At 40.8% G+C, this 19560-nt stretch overlaps 1 protein-coding gene across 4 annotated transcripts in view; it reads right to left on the bottom strand.

Moving 5' to 3' along the window:
* LOC124802633 overlaps positions 1–19560 on the bottom strand; it is a 221811-nt gene that overhangs the window by 83274 nt on the left and 118977 nt on the right. Inside the window, exon 4 of one of the 4 annotated variants that reach the window (XM_047263557.1) lies at positions 17424–18617. In XM_047263557.1, coding sequence (XP_047119513.1) covers positions 17424–17460 — 37 coding nt within the window. In that variant the 5' untranslated portion in view covers positions 17461–18617. Of the gene's footprint in view, positions 1–17423; positions 18798–19560 lie in introns of those variants that run through there. The other 3 variants (XM_047263533.1, XM_047263542.1, XM_047263550.1) reach the window with 3 other exon arrangements.

Here is a 19560-nt window from a genome sequence, read left to right as displayed (position 1 = left end):
CGGAAAACAACATGGCAAGCACATTTACTTCGTACATAAAATCTATATTTTTGAACTGAATTTGGTGTTGTATGTTTGATCTCGCTCAGCAACAGAATAAAGAACAAGAACATTACCTTCTAATATGGGCAAATGCCATTGTAGTATTTGGCCCAATTAATCCGTTACATCCTTTATACTATTAGAAAAGCTGCAAACAAACGTAGATCGTAACTCATCTCTTTTGGAGATGGGGAAAACTATTCTTTTCAGAGATAGTGTCAGAATTGCTCACTCACTGGAATGAACTAGCTCGTTTCATGACTTACTACTCACCATTCACACACAAAAATAAATTAAAAGGAAAGCACATAGCTGTTATAATTCAGGTCACTGAACCTGATTTGGTTCATATTTTGAAAGAACATACAGGGTGACACCCCCCTCCCCCCCCCCCCCCCCCCCCCCCCGCCCCCTCCCCGCCATGAACCATAGACCTTGCCGTTGGTGGGGGAGGCTTGCGTGCCTCAGCGATACAGATAACCGTTACCGTAGGTGCAACCACAACGGAGGGGTATCTGTTGAGAGGCCAGACAAACGTATGGTTCCTGAAGAGGGGGCAACAGCCTTTTCAGTAGTTGCAGGGGCGACAGTCTGGATGATTGACTGATCTGGCCTTGTAACACTAACCAAAACGGCCTTGCTGTGCTGGTACTGCAAACGGCTGAAAGCAAGGGGAAACTACGGCCGTAATTTTTTCCCGAGGGCATGCAGCTTTACTGTATGGATAAATGATGATGGCGTCCTCTTGGGTAAAAATATTCCGGAGGTAAAATAGTCCCCCATTCGGATCTCCAGGCGGGGACTACTCAGGAGGACGTTGTTATCAAGAGAAAGAAAACTGGCATTTATGGATCGGAGTGTGGAATGTCAGATGCCTTAATCGGGCAGGTAGGTTAGTAAATTTAAAAAGGGAAATGGATAGGTTAAAATTGGATATAGTGGGAATTAGTGAAGTTCAGTGGCAGGAGTAGCAAGACTTTTGGTCAGGTGAATACAGGGTTATAAATACAAAATCAAATAGGGGTAATGCAGGAATAGGTTTAATAATGAATAAAAAAAATAGGAATGCGGGTAAGGTACTGCAAACAGCACATTGAACGCAATGTTGTGGCCAAGATAGACACGAAGCCCACACCTACGACAGTAGTACAAGTCTATATGCCAACTAGCTCTGCAGATGACGAAGAAATTGAAGATATGTATGATGAGATAAAAGAAATTATTCAGATAGTGAAGGGAGACGAAAATTTGATAGTCATGGGTGACTGGAATTCGATAGTAGGAAAAGGAAGAGAAGGAAATGTAGTACGCGAATATGGTTTGGGGGTAGGAAATTAAAGAGGAAGTCGCCTGGTAGAATTTTGCACAGAGCACAACTTAATCATAGCTAACACTTGGTTGAAGAATCATAAAAGAAGGTTGTATACATGGAAGAAGCCTGGAGATACTGACAGGTTTCAGATAGATTATATAATGGTAATACAGAGATTTAGGAGCCAGGTTTTAAATTGTAAGACATTTCCAGGGGCAGATGTGAACTCTGACCACAATCTATTGGTTATGAACTGTAGATTAAAACTGAAGAAACTGCAAAAAAGCGGGAATTTAAGGAGATGGGACCTGGATAAACTGAAAGCACCAGAGGTTGTACAGAGTAGAAGCCAACCTCGGGGAAGATCAGTTCGGATTCTGTAGAAATATGGGAACACGTGAGGCAATACTGACCCCTACGGACTTATTTAGAAATCTTTCAGTTTATCCAGGTCCCATCTCCTTAAATTCCCACCTTTTTGCAGTTTCTTCAGTTTTAATCTACAGTTCATAACCAATAGATTGTGGTCAGAGTTCACATCTGCCCCTGGAAATGTCTTACAATTTAAAACCTGGCTCCTAAATCTCTGTATTACCATTACATAATCTATCTGAAACCTGTCAGTATCTCCAGGCTTCTTCCATGTATAACAACCTTCTTTTTATGATTCTTCAACCAAGTGTTAGCTATGATTAAGTTGTGCTCTGTGCAAAATTCCACCAGGCGGCTTCCTCTTTAATTTCCTACCACCAAACCATATTCGCGTACTACATTTCCTTCTCTTCCTTTTCCTACTATCGAATTCCAGTCACCCATGACTATCAAATTTTCGTCTCCCTTCACTATCTGAATAATTTCTTTTATCTCATCATACATATCTTCAATTTCTTCGTCATCTGCAGAGCTAGTTGGCATATAGACTTGTACTACTGTCGTAGGTGTGGGCTTCGTGTCTATCTTTGGCCACAACATTGCGTTCAATGTGCTGTTTGCAGTACCTTACCCGCATTCCTATTTTTTTATTCATTATTAAACCTATTCCTGCATTGCCCCTATTTGATTTTGTATTTATAACCCTGTATTCACCTGACCAAAAGTCTTGCTACTCCTGCCCACTGAACTTCACTAATTCCCACTATATCCAATTTTAGACCTATCCATTTCCCTTTTTAAATTTACTAACCTACCTGCCCGATTAAGGCATCTGACATTCCACACTCCGATCCATAAATGCCAGTTTTCTTTCTCTTGATAACAACGTCCTCCTGAGTAGTCCCCGCCTGGAGATCCGAATGGGGGACTATTTTACCTCCGGAATATTTTACCCAAGAGGGACGCCATCATCATTCATCCATACAGTAAAGCTGCATGCCCCGCGGGGAAAAATTACGGCCGTAGTTTCCCCTTGCTTTCAGCCGTTTTGCAGTACCAGCACAGCAAGGCCGTTTTGGTTAGTGTTACAAGGCCAGATCAGTCAATCATCAAGACTGTCGCCCCTGCAACTACTGAAAAGGCTGTTGCCCCTCTTCAGGAACCATACGTTTGTCTGGCCTCTCAACAGATACCCCTCCGTTGTGGTTGCACCTACGGTACCGGTTATCTGTATCGCTGAGGCACGCAAGCCTCCCCACCAACGGCAAGGTCTATGGTTCATGGCGGGGAGGGGGGCGGGAGGGGGGGGGGGAGGGGGAGGGGGTGTCACCCTGTATGTCCTTTCAAAATATGAACCAAATCAGGTACAGTGACCTGAATTATAACAGCTATGTGCTTTTCCTTTTAATTTATTTTTGTGTGTGAATGGTGAGTAGTAAGTCATGAAACGAGCTAGTTCATTCCAGTGAGTGAGCAATTCTGACACTATCTCTGAAAAGAATAATTTTCCCCATCTCCAAAAGAGATGAGTTACGATTACATTTGTTTGCAGCTTTTCTAATAGTATAAAGGATGTAACGGATTAATTGGGCCAAATACTACAATGGCATTTGCCCATATTAGAAGGTAATGTTCTTGTTCTTTATTCTGTTGCTGAGCGAGATCAAACATACAACACAAATTCAGTTCAAAAATATAGATTTTATGTACGAAGTAAATGTGCTTGCCATGTTGTTTTTCCGATTATTATCCACTGATTGTTTCAAAACTTGTAAGTTTGATATAATACACTGTGTATTTTTGAATGCTGAGTATTGTGACAAACATAGTGCATACTGTATCATAAGGTGTAAACTACATTTATGTTCTCTACTAATTCCAGCACTAGTATCCTAGTTCAAAACAATCATTCCTCCAAATTTCAGTGTATACCTATGTGATATTATGAGAATTTTCGGAAGTTTGTATTGTGCATAAGACTCTTTGTAGTAAATCAACAGTTGTTAGCTGCAGTCCTGATAAATTCAACAGAATTTTCGGAAGATTGTATTGTGCATAATATTCTTAGTAGTAAATCGACAATTGTTGCCTACAGTTGGAAAATCATTTCCCTTGACTGCAGTGTAGGTACTTAGGTGATTAATAGAATATTCCCCCTTTTCCTACTCATTGTTCAGTTAGGTCCTAAGGAAATATTTGAAAGTTTACGATCACAATATAAACATAGCTTTTATAAAGTCAACAACTGTGACACTGTAATGTGCTCTGTACATATTTATTACTGCCATACCATGTTTCATTTAATTTTCCCATAACCAATGGTGTATATTGTCTGACTTCTTGTAAATTTCGCTGTTTTTCATGTTTGTTACACGACTCACTTGTCCGCCTCTGAAGCTGAGTGGCTGACTGCCAGGCGAGGGACCTGAGTTTGATTTCCAGCACTGCCAGGGGTTTTTCCTTGGTAGGAAGACTGGAACCGGGTGCACTATGCCTCATGAGGCCAACTGAGGAGCTACTCAACCCATCAGTAATGGTTCCTAGGTTAAGAAACCCTACAACAACCAGGAGAGAGACTTGCTCACCACATGCCCTTCCATACTGCATCTGATGTCTCAATTGGTAGAAGATTATAGGGTGGTCAGTTGGGTGTGTTAGGCTTGTAAAGGCCAGAATGTGGAACATTACCTACATGAATTAGTTATCGAGGATAGGCTCACTAAATAAAAGTCCACATCCCTAAGTTACAAGTAGCATCAGGGAATAAGTAAATTTCACCCAGGTATTTGTCTTGTTACAGCACAAACCAACTTATCAGATGTTTATTTGTTCAGTTTTTAAAATAATGTTTTCACCCTTGGTAACAGATCAAGACACTGAAAGACGATCAGCAAACTTAAAGTTATTTGTTTACTGTAACAGAAAAACATTGCAGTACCAACAACACAGTCTGCATGTGAATGTTGTTGTTGGGCACAGAATACACTAGCTATCATTCGTACGCAGTTTGAAATCACGCAAAGTACTGTCACATGGTCTGAAGCTGCTGTGAATGGGTGTTTTTGGACAGGCTACTGGTAAGCATGTACGAGATATATCAAATGTCCCTCAAGAACTAAAAACTCCAGTGGATCCTTTCTCCTCTACAGGAAATACAGGACTTATTTATCATCACTCACTGACTTGACTAGTAGTATATCATTGGTAAGTTTAAGGGCTCTGTACAGGAAAGGCAGAATGTGGGGAGAACTCATGGTACTACAAAAACTGATCAGCCAGAACATTATGACCAACAGCTCACTATCAATAATAAGGCATGCAATCTATTCGATTTTGACCGAGGGCGGTTGTGATGGCCAGGAGGCTCAGCACAAGCATTTTGGAATCTGCACGACTTGTCAGGTGTTTGAGGAGTGCAATGGTAAGTGTCTTCAATATGTGAGAAAACCAAGGTGAAACCATGTCCAGATGTTGTGGGATTGGGCAGACACCCCTCATTACAGATGTCAGACGTCATACGCTGGGCAGACTGGAAAAAACATGACAGGCAGCAAACTGTGATGGAACTAACATCAGACTTTAATGCTGGGCAGAGTACAAGTGTGTGTGAACAAACAGTGCACCAAACAGTCCTAATGATGAGCCTCTGCAGCCGATGGCCCACCTATATGCCAATGTTAACACCACAACATTGGCAACTTAAACTGAAATGGGCATGTGAGCTTCAGCACTGGACACTGGCGCAGGGGCAGGGCATTGCAAGGTATGATGAATACTGATACCCTCCATCATGCCGATGAGATTGTGCGAATCCGTCATGTTCCCAGGGGAACAGCTCCTTGGCACTTGTACTGTGGAACAGAGACAAGCTGTCGGTGGCTCCATTGTGCTCTGGGGAACATTCATGTGGGCATCCGTGGGTCCAGTGGAGCTCGTGCAAGACATCATGACAGCCAAGGAATATCATACACTGGTCGAGACCATGTACACCTCTCCATGATGATCATGTTTCCCAATTGCAGTGACATTTGTTGACAAGATAATGCACCATGTTGCTAGGCCATCAGTCAGATGAAGTGGTTCAAGGAACAGAGTGGCAAGTTCCAGTTGACGCGCTGGCCCCCCAACTCATCAGATCTGAACCCGATCGAAACACATCTGGGGTGTGATGGACTGTGCCGTCAGAGCTCATTGGCCACTCTCCCTGGAATTTGCGGAAATTAGGTGACTTGTGTGAGCAGATGTGACCTACCAAGGCCTTACTGCTTCCATGCCATGATATGTCACTGCTGTTATCCATGCCACAGGTGGACATGTCAGCTACTAGGTAAGTGGTCATAATGTTCTGGCTGATCAGTGTACATTCCCTTAACAAACAAGTCTGAGGTGCTACATTCCTCTGAAACTGAAAGTGTGCCAGTGCAACACAGTTCACCTGAGAGGAAATACGTGTGCGTTTGAGTGTGAGGGGCAAAGTGGGGGCAGGTGCAAAAAAGGATAAGGATTTGTTGTTAATCATCAACTGTTCACATGTATGGTGAATAATGGTCCCTCTTAGGGAAATGGCAACAGGTTTCACCATGAGTCCACCAAATGTTGCCACTGAAATGAGGTTGGGTGGGAGGAATCACATCAAGCATGTCAAAGAAGATCTTACAGAACTCAGTAAGGGAACAGCGTGAAAGCAGCAACAGATTTCGGAATGAATGATGCCTGTTGTTTGGGCTCTGAGGTCATACTTTTTATTATTTCAGTGACTATTGGAGAAGACTGATCTCGCTCAAGGATATTTCAAAGAAGTTAACAATGTCCACCATTGTTCCCAGAACAGAGGTTATTCCAAAATTTTCTTTTCTCCCCCAATTATATTCAGTACTTCCTCATTAGGTATGTGATTTACCCTCCTAGTCTTCAGCATTATTCTGTAACACCACATTTCCAAAGCTTTTTTCTCTTCTTGCCTAAACTGTTTATAGTCCAGGTTTCATTTCCATACATTGCTACACTCCAGACAGATACCTTCAGCAAAGACTTCCTAACACTTAAATTTATATTCGATGTTAACAAGTTTCCCTTCAGAAATGCTTTCCCAGCCATTGTCAGTCAACATTTTATATCCTCACTTACTTCAGCCATCAGCAGTAATTTTACTGCTCAAACAGCAAATCTCTCATTTCCTAATCTAATTACTTCAACATCACCAGCGTAATCTGAATATATTCCATTACAATTGCTTTGCTTTTATCGGTATTTTCTTATATTCTCCTTTTAACACTCTTTATTCAATTCAGTCACTCTTATAAGTCCTTCTGTCTTTGATTGTGATTATTGATTGGGGCAGGGAGGGGGGGGGGGGGGGGTATGAGACCAAATGGCAAGGTCATCAATCCCGTTTTCTGTCTGTGACAGAATTACGATGTCATCAGCAAATCTCAAACTTTTCATGTCTCCCTGAACTTAAATTTCTCTGACAAATTTCTCCTTGTTTTCCTTCACAACTTGCCCAGTGAGCAGATCTCACTCCCTTTTCAACAACTGTTTCCCTTTCATGCCTCTTGACTCTTGTAACCGCTGTCTGATTTCTGTAGAAGCTTGTGAATAACCTTTTCTTTGCTGTATTCTACCCTTGCTTCCTTAAGAATTTCAAAGAGTGTATTTCAATCAATATTGCCAAAAGCTTTTCTCTAAGTCTACAAATGCTATAAACGTGGATATACCTTTTCTTAAGCCATTTTCTGGGAGAAGTCGTAGGGTCAGTATTGACTCGCATGTTCTTACATTTCTCCAGAAACCAAACTGATCTTTCCTGAGGTCAGCTTCTACCAGTTTTTCCACTCTTCTGTAAATAATTTGAATCCATATTTTGCATCCATGACTTATAAACTGATAGTTCAGTAATATTGCAGGAGCCTTGTTTCCACTTAAGTATTTCAGTGCTCCTGTCAAATTCTTCTTGCAGTATCCTATTTCCCGTCTCATCTTTATCTATTTCCTCATGTCCTTTCCATAATATTGCCTTCAAGTTAATTTGTTCGTACATTTCAGCATTCCCTTCAATGTTTAGTGCTGGTTTTGCATCTGAGCTCTTGACTGTCATACAGCTGTGTTTCTTATCTCCATAGGTATCTATAATTTTCCTATAGGTAGTATGTATATTTACCCTAGTTATACACACTTCTAGAGCATTGCATTTGTCCTCTAGCCATTCCTGTTTAGCCATTTGCAGTTTCTGTCAGTCTATTTTTTAGATGTCTGTGTTCTCTTTTCCCAGTTTCGTACACTGCATTTTTATACTTTCTTCTTTCGTCAAGTCTCAAAGTTACCCATTTGTCTTGTAATATATTCCTTTCCCTGTTTCAATCAATTGTCGTCTAATGCTCCTTTTGAAACTCTCAACACCCTCTGTTTCTTTCAACTTACCCAGGTTCCGTCTCCTTAATTTCCTACCTTTTTTTGCAGTTTCTTCAGTTTTAATCCACAGCCCCATCACCAATAAATTACCGTTGAAGTCCACATATGCCCCTGGAAATGTCTTTATGGCTTAAAATCTGGTTCTGAAATCTCTGTATTATGATTATATAATCTCTCTGAAACCTTCTGCTGTCTTCGTCTTTTCCACATATGCAAATGTCTGTCATGATTCCTAAACCAAGTGTTGGTGATGATTAAATTATGATCTGTGCACAATTCTACTGTGCAATGTCTTAGTCCATTCTTTTACCACATTCCATATTCTCCTACCATTTTTACTTTTCTTCCATTTCCTCTCCCCTTAACTATCTGAATAATTTCCTTCACTGAATCATACATTTCTTCAATCTTTTCATCATCTGTAGAGCTAATTGGCATATAAGCTTGTACTACTGTGGTGGGTGTTGTCTCATGTCTATATTGGCTACAACAATGCATTCACTGTGCTGTCCATAGTAGCTTACATGCATTTCTATTTTCTTATTCCTTATTGGACCTACTCTTGCATTAAGCCTGTTTTGTATTTATAACGCTGTATTCCCTGACCAAAAGCCCTGCCATCAAACTTCACTAACCCCCCTATACCCAACATTAACCTGTTTAATTCCCTTATTAAATTTTCTAACCTACCTCTCCAATTAAGGGATCTAACATTCCACACTCTGACCCATAGAGTGCCAGTTTTGTTTCTCCTGATGAAAACATCCTCCTGAGAGTCCCCACCCAGAGATCTAAACACGGGATTTTTTTAGCTCTGGAATATCTTACCCAAGAGGATATCATGACCATTTAACCACATAGAACAGCTGCAGGCCCTCAGGAAAAGTAACAGCTGTAGTTTCCCCTTTTTTTCAGCCATTCGCAGCATCAACACATTGGTTGATGTTACATGGCCAGATCAGTCACTCATCCAGACTGTGCCTTTGCAATTACTGAAAAGGCTGATGCCACTGTTTAGAAACCAGATGTTTCTCTGGCAGCCTCTCCACAGATATCCCTCCATTGTGATTGCACCTACAGTATGGCTATCTGCATCACTGAGGTACACAAGCACCCTATCTCAGCAAGGTCCACGGTTCACTGGGGGTGTTGCAAATTGTTTACAGAAGAATGAAAAAGCTAGTAGAATTTGACCTTGGGGAAAATCAGTTGGCTTTGAAGCTTAAAAAAGGCAAGCCGATTTTTATAGCATTTGTAGAAAGCTTTTGGCGATATTGAATGGACTATACTCTCTTACATTCTGAAGGTATCAAAGATAAAATACATGCAGCAAAAAGTTGTCTCAGGTAGTACAGAAAACAGACAAAAGTTGTAAGAGTCACAGAACACAAAATGGATGTAATAACTGAGAAGGGATGAAGCAGTGCTCGGCTGCTTTATTTTCTTCGTTTGTTGTCCTCCGTGTTGATGTGCTGTGTAGCTACATTGGGTGAAAAATGGGTTGTGGATTCCGACACTGACTACTGTAAATAATGTAGCCGACAGATGCACAGTTGTGTTTCACAGTCTTTTACTTTCACTTTTCACCCCCCCCCCCCCCCCCCCCAATAATATACAGTTATTTGGCCAGTGCACTACTGTTCTAATTTCTCATATGCCTCATTAATAGTTAGCAGGTGACCAACCACATATTGCTAAAATAGTTTCCTGTTGTACATCAATGAAAGATATTAACTAGGAATTGTCAAAATAAATTGGAAAATCAATTATATACATAAAACTCAGCACAAAATTAGTTCTGGTGTTATATTCTTTAATACTAAGGGCCAACCTTTCTCTTTTATGAAAATGCAGGATTATATTCACATATGTTAATGATAAGTAGTTAAAATTTAAAAAACAAATTTAAAGAGGCAGATGGCAAAAGGGCAAGAGGGGAAGTAAAAATATGCCAGCTTGCTTTGTCACAGGGACCGAGGCAGAGTTGTAGATTACCCCAAAGTTATTCAATCTGTACACTGAGCAAGTTGTAAAGAATATCAAGGAGAAATTTTGAAAGGAGATTAAAGTTCATTGGTGGGGGGGGGGGAGGGGGGTGGGTGAATTGAAATTCTGTGCTTTGCTGGCAATATTCTAATACTGTCGGAGATGGAAAACACACTTTGAAGAGCAGCTGAATGGATTAGATAATGTCTTAAATGACAGTTATAACAAGAACATTAACAAAAGTAAAACAGGATAATGGCATGTAGTTGAATCAAATCGGGTGATACAGAGAATAAGATTAAGAAATGACACACTAAAGGTAGTCAACCAGTTTCATTATTTGGGCAGAAAAATAACTGATGCTGGCCGAAGCAGAGATGATATAAAATACAGAATACAAATATTGAGGAAAGCATTTCTAAAAAATAGAAATTTGTAAAGAGAAATTTGTTAACACTAATATGGACCTAAATGTTAGGAAGTCTCTTCTGAAGGTATATGTCTGGACTGTAGCTTTGTACAGAACTGGAAGATGGATGATAAACAGTTCAGACAAGAAGAAAATGAAAGCTTTTGAAACTGATACTGTGGGAGAACACTGAAAATCAGATGAGTAGATGGAATAACTAATGAGGAGGTAATGAACTGAATTGGAGAAAAAAGAACTATTTGGAAGAACTAAAGGAAGGAATCTGTTGGTAGTACACATACTGAGGTATGGTAATGAAGGGGAACATGGGGGCTAAAATTTGTAGAGGGAGATCAAGGCTTGAATACTGCAAGCAAGTTGAAATTCTTGTAGGTTGCAGTAGTTGTGCAGAGATAAAGAAGCTTGCACAGGGTTGACTACCATGGAGAGCTGCAACAAACCAGTATTCAGAGTAATGATGATGATAACAACAACAACAACAACAACATCAACATTGAAAAGACAGGCTAATGGTAAATAAGAGGTGGTGTATTCACCATATGAATCAAGAAACTGAGATCCATCTAGTTAGATACTGAAGCTGATTTCAAATTCACTCGGGAAAGACGCAATATCACGGGCAAAGTGAAACTTATGATTTCTCTATCAATCAGCAAACTCACCAGCAGATGAAACCAAAACTTTTAGAGAAAATTTCAGCTTGTTAGTACTTCTTACCCAATCATGGTATCATTGGTGGAGGCTTTAAATTATCTAACAATAAACTGAGAAAACTGCAGTTTTGTAAGTGATGAGCATAAGACGCCCTGTGGAAAAATACCAAACACTTACTCTGGAAATTAAAGTGAACAATAAGCTCACCATATAAAAAATTAGTCACCCCAGTGGGCATGCACAGAGGAATCGTCAAGTCTTTCCAGAATGTCATGTGCTCGACTACATGTATACTGCTTCTAAATGAGCATAAGGTAGTAGCAAGCAGTGAAATATCTATGTTTCAAGTGTACATTGTGTGTAAATACAAGTAAATTTAAGGACATGACATAACGGCAGAAAGGGGAAATCATGTTTGAACATGCCCGTGGCCATATGGTGTGTGAAGCTGCTAGATCTGGGGATGTTTGGTGGCAGACTGTTCAGTGTATCTACACGCAGTGGTGTAACAAATGTAGCACGAAACACATTACAATTACGGTCGACAACAGTGTGATGGGAACTGTATGCAATGAACATTTGGAGTTGGTCACCTTGCAAGAGGCCATTGCTTACATAGGCACACAAAGACAACAGCAAAGTTCATTGGGATGGAACAATATGTGACTAGTTTTCTGAACACTCTCCCACCCCATTACATCTTGACTGGCCTGCAAAATCATCTGATTTGAATCCCATAAAAAATCTCTGGGATATGTTGGACAGCAGGTAAAATACCGACAGCAGCATACCCACAATTTGGTGATATTTCACGACCAGATCCTCAGAAAGTGGCTTAACCTGTATGCGACGTACCTGTACAATTTTGTGGACTCATTTTCTAACCAAATCCAGGTGGTTGCCACGACCAAAGGGCAAAATTACACTATATTAAATGTTGTTTGTAACTACTTCTATGAGGGTGACTATTTTTTTTGTCCAGTGAGCTTAGTCTGGAAATCACACATGACATAAATATATTCTTCTAATGGCAACAAAAAGACATAACCCTCCGAGGCTGTCTTCCTTTAAATTGGTATCAATGACAGAGAGGCAGTTGAAGTAAAAATGATTATCAATATGATTACAATATAATGGAAGGAAACATTCCACGTGGGAAAAATTATATATAAATACAAAGATGAGGTGACTTACCGAACAAAAACGCTGGCAGGTCGATAGACACACAAACAAAACACAAACATACACACAAAATTCAAGCTTTCGCAACAAATTGTTGCCTCATCAGGAAAGAGGGAAGGAGAGGGGAAGACGAAAGGAAGTGGGTTTTAAAGGAGAGGGTAAGGAGTCATTCCAATCCCGGGAGCGGAAAGACTTACCTTAGGGGGAAAAAAAGGACAGGTATACACTCGCACACACGCACATATCCATCCACACATACAGACACAAGCAGACATATTATATGATTATCAATATACATACTGTACCTAAAACAAGTAGATAGATTAACATGTTCAGTTAACTAGGTAAGGTGTCAGATAAACTTCAACTATTTAAATCTTGGCAAGATCGTATACATCACTTTTAGAAAAAAAAATAAAATGAGATCGACAGGAAGTGCAAAATGGCTAAGCAGGGATGGCTAGAGGACAAATGTAAGGATGTAGAGGCCTATCTCACTAGGGGTAAGATAGATACCGCCTACAGAGACCTTTGGAGATAAGAGAACGACTTGTATGAATATCAAGAGCTCAGAAAGGTGGAAGGAGTATATAGAGGGTCTATACAAGGGCGATGTACTTGAGGACAATATTATGGAAATGGAAGAGGATGTAGATGAAGATGAAATGGGAGATACGATACTGCGTGAAGAGTTTGACAGAGCACTGAAAGACCTGAGTCGAAACAAGGCCCCCGGAGTAGACAATATTCCATTGGAACTACTGACGGCCGTGGGAGAGCCAGTCCTGACAAAACTCTACCATCTGGTGAGCAAGATGTATGAAACAGGCGAAATACCCTCAGACTTCAAGAAGAATATAATAATTCCAATCCCAAAGAAAGCAGGCATTGACAGATGTGAAAATTACCGAACTATCAGCTTAATAAGTCACAGCTGCAAAATACTAACGCGAATTCTTTACAGACGAATGGAAAAACTAGTAGAAGCCAACCTCGGGGAAGATCAGATTGGATTCCGTAGAAACACTGGAACACGTGAGGCAATACTGACCTTACGACTTATCTTAGAAGAAAGATTAAGGAAAGGCAAACCTATGTTTCTAGCATTTGTAGACTTAGAGAAAGCTTTTGACAATGTTGACTGAAATACTCTCTTTCAAATTCTAAAGGTGGCAGGGGTAAAATACAGGGAGCGAAAGGCTATTTACAATTTGTACAGAAACCAGATGGCAGTTATAAGAGTCGAGGGGCATGAAAGGGAAGCAGTGGTTGGGAAGGGATTAAGACATGGTTGTAGCCTCTCCCCGATGTTGTTCAATCTGTATATTGAGCAAGCAGTAAAGGAAACAAAAGAAAAATTCGGGGTAGGTATTAAAATTCATGGAGAAGAAATAAAAACTTTGAGGTTCGCCGATGACATTGTAATTCTGTCAGAGACAGCAAAGGACTTGGAAGAGCAGTTGAATGGAATGGACAGTGTCTTGAAAGGAGGATATAAGATGAACATCAACAAAAGCAAAACAAGGATAATGGAATGTAGTCTAATTAAATCGGGTGATGCTGAGGGAATTAGATTAGGAAATGAGGCACTTAAAGTAGTAAAGGAGTTTTGCTATTTGGGGAGCAAAATAACTGATGATGGTCGAAGTAGAGAGGATATAAAATGTAGGCTGGCAATGGCAAGGAAAGCGTTTCTGAAGAAGAGAAATTTGTTAACATCCAGTATTGATTTAAGTGTCAGGAAGTCATTTCTGAAAGTATTCGTATGGAGTGTAGCCATGTATGGAAGTGAAACATGGACGATAAATAGTTTGGACAAGAAGAGAATAGAAGCTTTCGAAGTGTGGTGCTACAGAAGAATGCTGAAGATTAGATGGGTAGATCACATAACTAATGAGGAGGTATTGAATAGGATTGGGGAGGAGAGAAGTTTGTGGCACAACTTGACCAGAAGAAGGGATCGGTTGGTAGGACATGTTCTGAGGCATCAAGGGATCACCAATTTAGTATTGGAGGGCAGCGTGGAGGGTAAAAATCGTAGAGGGAGACCAAGAGATGAATACACTAAGCAGATTCAGAAGGATGTAGGTTGCAGTAGGTACTGGGAGATGAAAAAGCTTGCACAGGATAGAGTAGCATGGAGAGCTGCATCAAACCAGTCTCAGCACTGAAGACCACAACAACAACAACAACAACCCATATACCAGATATATTTGTAGCTATACGAACAATGAACACAGTCATTGTAGAAGAAGAAGGAGGAAGAACTTCTACATTAATAAACTACAGCACAACATGTACAAAATGTGGCACAAATATTAGTGTCCAGATACTCAAGAATGGCATATTAACTGAAATTGGTGGTGGTAAAGCAAAAGCAAAAATTCTTAACTGCATTTTCAAATGTTCCTATATAATGGAGGATCCAGAAGTACTGTCCCAGACTAATCCTTGTACCACTGCAGAATGTGTGGTATAGATATTAGGGTCAGCAGCACTGAGTTCCCATCTGTGCAATTCAAAAAACTGGTGCCGGTAGGAGGGATCCAGATGGCACAGGCTGTGAAGCTGTCACTGAAGTGAAATACATTGTTTTGGGGAGCATGTTCAGCAACTAGGTGGTCCAGCTGTCTCTTGCCCTCAGTGTATCAATAGCCATCCATGCGGAGAGACAGTTTATTAGTTGTCATGCCCACATGGAAAGCAGCACAGTGGTTGCAGCTTAGTTTGTAGATCACATAACTGCTTTCACAGGTAGCCCTGCCTTTCATGGGGTAGGATATTCCTGTGACCAGACTGGATCAAGTGATACTGGGAGGATGTATAGGACAGAACTTGCATCTGGGTCTACTGCCTCATGGCACATATCCCAGCAACAGACATAGATGCAAGACCTGTCCCACACATCCTACTCCCAGCAGCAGCAGCAGCACCACCACCACCACCACCACCACCACCACCACCATCCACTCTATCCCAGTCACAGGTACCTCCTGCCACATCAAAGGCAGGGCTACCTGTGAAAGCAGTCATGTGGTCTATAAACTAAGCAGAAATTACTTTAGTTTTTTACATGGGTATGAATGGCCACTGACAAACTGTGGCCACGAGACAGCTGGACCACCCAGATGCTGAACATGCTGCCCCATGCTATGTGATTCACTTCAATGACTGCTTCACAGCCTGCATCATCTGGACGCTTCCTATCAACAGCAGCTGTTCCAAATTGCACAAGTGGGAACTCGCCCTATAATATATCATACATTCCCATAACCCCTCCCTTCCCCAGCCTCAATCTTTTCTAGTCCTGTCCAACTACCTATCCTTTTCGCTGCTTCCACTCCTGTACTAGACAGCCTTCTGCTCCATCACTGCACCTGCCAACCTTTTTCCCTTACTTAAGTTCTCCCCTTTCCAGTTCCCCTTCTGCCCTACTCCCAAGCCCCACAAACCTCCCAACTGCACCAAGCAGCCCTTCCTATCCCTACCATACCCCTGCACACTCCCACAAGCAAAGCTACACCTTTTCCCACCCGTACCCTGCTATCCCTCCCCCTCCCCACCCAAGCCCCATCCTTACCCCCACCAACCATGCAACATTTGTGGTGTCACCGCCAGACACCACACTTGCTAGGTGGTAGCTTTAAATCGGCCGCGGTCCATTAGTACATGTCGGACCCGCGTGTCGCCACTGTCAGTGATCGCAGACCGAGCGCCACCACACGGCAGGTCTCGAGAGACGTACTAGCACTCGCCCCAGTTGTACGGACGACTTAGCTAGCGACGCAACACTGACGAAGCCTCGTTTATTTGCAGAGAAGATAGATAGAATAGCCTTCTGCTAAGTCAATGGCTACGACCTAGCAAGGCGCCATAGCAATTGATAGTTATCGTATGAAGCATGTCTCATCAAGAACGATGTATACAAATGATGGATTAAAGTTAAGTATTCCAGCAGCTACGTACTTTTCTTTATAGCATTCATTCCGTATCCTGTTTCAGACCTCACGCCATCCTGCGTGAGCTTATAGCGTGCATTTCGGCCTTCTCTAGCAATATAACAACATTAATTCTCCAATTAGGCACTGTTGCAGACCACAGTCCAGTCTCAGTGACAAGGAGACAGTAATCTTCTTCTCTCTCTCTCTCTCTCTCTCTCTCTCTCTCTCTCTCTGTGTGTGTGTGTGTGTGTGTGTGTGTGTGTGTGTGTGTGTGTGTGTGTGTGTGTGTGTGTGTGTGTGAATATGCGAGTGTTATCTACTTCAAAAGAAGGCTTTTTGGGCTGAAAGCTTAAATGTATAGCAGTCTTTTAATTGTGCCTGTCTGTGACTCAATATCACTTCTATATGGTGAGTAGCACTCTATTCATATGAAGGTGAAATGATTTGGCAGAATAATGAACGGTGGCTGGAAGGGTCCTTCAAGGACTTCCCATTAGTGTAACTACTTTTTGAATTGTTTTTATAACCCATTTACATCTCAACAAAAATAGAATCCCTCGCATATAGATAACCCTGATTGAGCTGACATGAAACTGGTGCCCAAAAGGTTGCATGCTAATGCAATGCTTACTTTAACGTCCATTCACCACTTCAGCGCAATATACATATTACACAATTTGAGGGCTGCATTGAGGTTTCTATCTTCTTGGGATGCAGATGGTTAGAAGTAACGGGGGAAAAAAAAAAAAAAAAAAAAAAAAAAAAAAAAAAAAAAAAAAAAAAAAAAAAAAAACCCACACTACTCCCTTCTACACATACCATTTGATCACTCAGTGCAATGACAATTACTTAAGTGTGTACAAAAAGCAAATTGATGTTTCATTATTTTGCCACATTTTACAGTACATTTCAAGTGCCAGAAACAACACACAATCATTGTCTATTTTCCAGACCGTATTTCCTACAAAAATAATATTCTTTGTGTATAATGTACACATCATTTAAGATCTACCTGCAATTGACACTTTAGGCAAATAAATCACATATAATGAGAAAAAAACTTGCATAGATATTCTAATGGCTTATTACTTACCCCCTCTTACTGCAGATGTATCTGTCAAGGCATTCATTTCTTCTCCAGCAAGTCACCACCAGCATCAATGAACGTAGTCTGAGATCCATTCTGCAATACACATGTTGCATTATCAGATTCTAACACAGTCTGCGAAAGTTCCCCCTTTTCCTCATTTCAGTCTTTTTCACAACAGACTTGTTGTTACATGCACAAACAACCCATGAGCTTACAGGTCTTTGTACCTCATTTCTTGAGTGCACTCGGTTGAATGTGGATCCTGAGTCACACATGGTGTCCTTGGGAAAGAATGCAGTAATTTAAATTTTTTATTTATATTTTTGCCAGTTGCAAGAATCAGCTTTGTTGTGGAGCAGGAACGAGCAGAATTACACTGCATCACTTTTTTATTCTGTAATTTCACATTCTTGTGTGCATTTGCCTGAGAGGATACTGCATATGCTGTCTTAGGCTGCACTGATGGCTGAAGACACAATGATGACTGGGATTCATGATGTAACTTTAATGCAGGTTGATACTGCATATGAGAATTTGGCCTTCTTAAAAATGATGACTGTGAAGATGATGCCACATGAGATGGAAACTGTGACACTGACATAGTTTGAGATTGTGATTGTTTGTTTGGTAGTGACTGGAACCCCTGCATTCTCTCCTGAGATTGATCTTGAGTACATGTCTGTGTTGGTGATTCTTCCTGCCTCCGCTGTAAAGGCAGCTGACATCTTGGGTAAAAACTTGAATGGTTTTCTACAGGGTCTTCAGTTTCTATCATTTCATTTTTAACATCCTGCCTTGGTAAACTAATATCTAATTGAGAAGACTCTCGAACCTGTAACCCCTCTGACTGAACTCTTTCTGCAGTACTTTGAGAGTCATAGACAGATTGATTGGCAGCCCTAGTGCATACTGACTGCATACAAACATTTGGATCAAATTGTTCTTTCTCAATAGGTCCACAACACGATAAAGTTCTCTTCCTCTTCATGTTTGTTGTGGCAAGGATTCCATCTGGTGTATCCTCAAAAGTATTGCGTTCTATCCTATGTATTGACTGACAAGCAGCTGGGTGAGTATTTTCTGTTTCACATGGTAATCTACCTGCAGGTTGCTGAGATGTAGAAACTATTGTAGAGACAGGACTCTGCTGCATTGGCCTCTTTACACCCTGATTTCTTCTGCATATGTAATTACCTCCTGAAACACGTGAAGAAACAGTTGTTTGTTTTACGGGCAATGTGCTGCTTGATTCAACAGGTCCTCTCATTAGAAAACATTCTGAATAAGATGTCCGAAGACTATTCTGGTTTCTTGAAGCACTGCATGGAGTACTCATTTCTTCTGTTGTCTCTGCCTCAACTACAGGAAGAATGCCACCTGTCAATTTATTTTATCTTTATTGTGTATACGATACAGAAATTATGTTTTTTATCTAAATTAAGAAAATGTTCTTCCTCATATAATACATATGTTGAGAAAAAATTCAGAATAACACTTAGAACTTAATATGCTTAATTCAGGACTTATGAGCATCAAATTTTTTCATGACAAAATACAGATAGAATAGTCAAATCAAGTGGTGAGGAATACACATGGGAAGGTTTTACAATAATAAAGGAAAACATGTCACCATAGAATATGTACACAAACTGACAAGTATTCTAGTTTTTATGTTATCATGTCATATACCTAATGGATCTACCTCTGTGATACTTGACCGAAAGGAGTATGTCAGTGAAGGTCTACACCAGCTGTCTGACACCTCCACATACTGCATCTGCCATAAAGATCCCATCCATGTGATTCAAACTGACACGCAGTCCCTCCTTAAAACCTCAGGCCCCTCACAAAGACTAACACTGTAATCCATACAACTTCTCACTCCACTCAAACCATGCACCCCCACTTTTTAACTTCTTCCTAAGATCCACAAACCCAATCATCCTGGCCATCCTATAGTTGCTGACTTCAAAGCACCCACGAAAGTATATGTACCTTAGTTAATAAGCACCTGCATCCAATAGTACAAAGACTTCCTTCCTATATCAAAGATACCAACCATTCACTAGATCATCTGAAATCCATGGTTCAAATGGCTCTGAGCGCTATGGGACTCAATAGCTGAGGCCATAAGTCCCCT

This window comes from Schistocerca piceifrons, chromosome 1 (genome assembly GCF_021461385.2).
Source record: "Schistocerca piceifrons isolate TAMUIC-IGC-003096 chromosome 1, iqSchPice1.1, whole genome shotgun sequence".
Classification (NCBI taxonomy): Eukaryota; Metazoa; Arthropoda; class Insecta; order Orthoptera; family Acrididae; genus Schistocerca; species Schistocerca piceifrons.
Note: the sequence above shows the minus strand (reverse complement) of the source record. Positions and strands in the feature narration are given on the sequence as shown.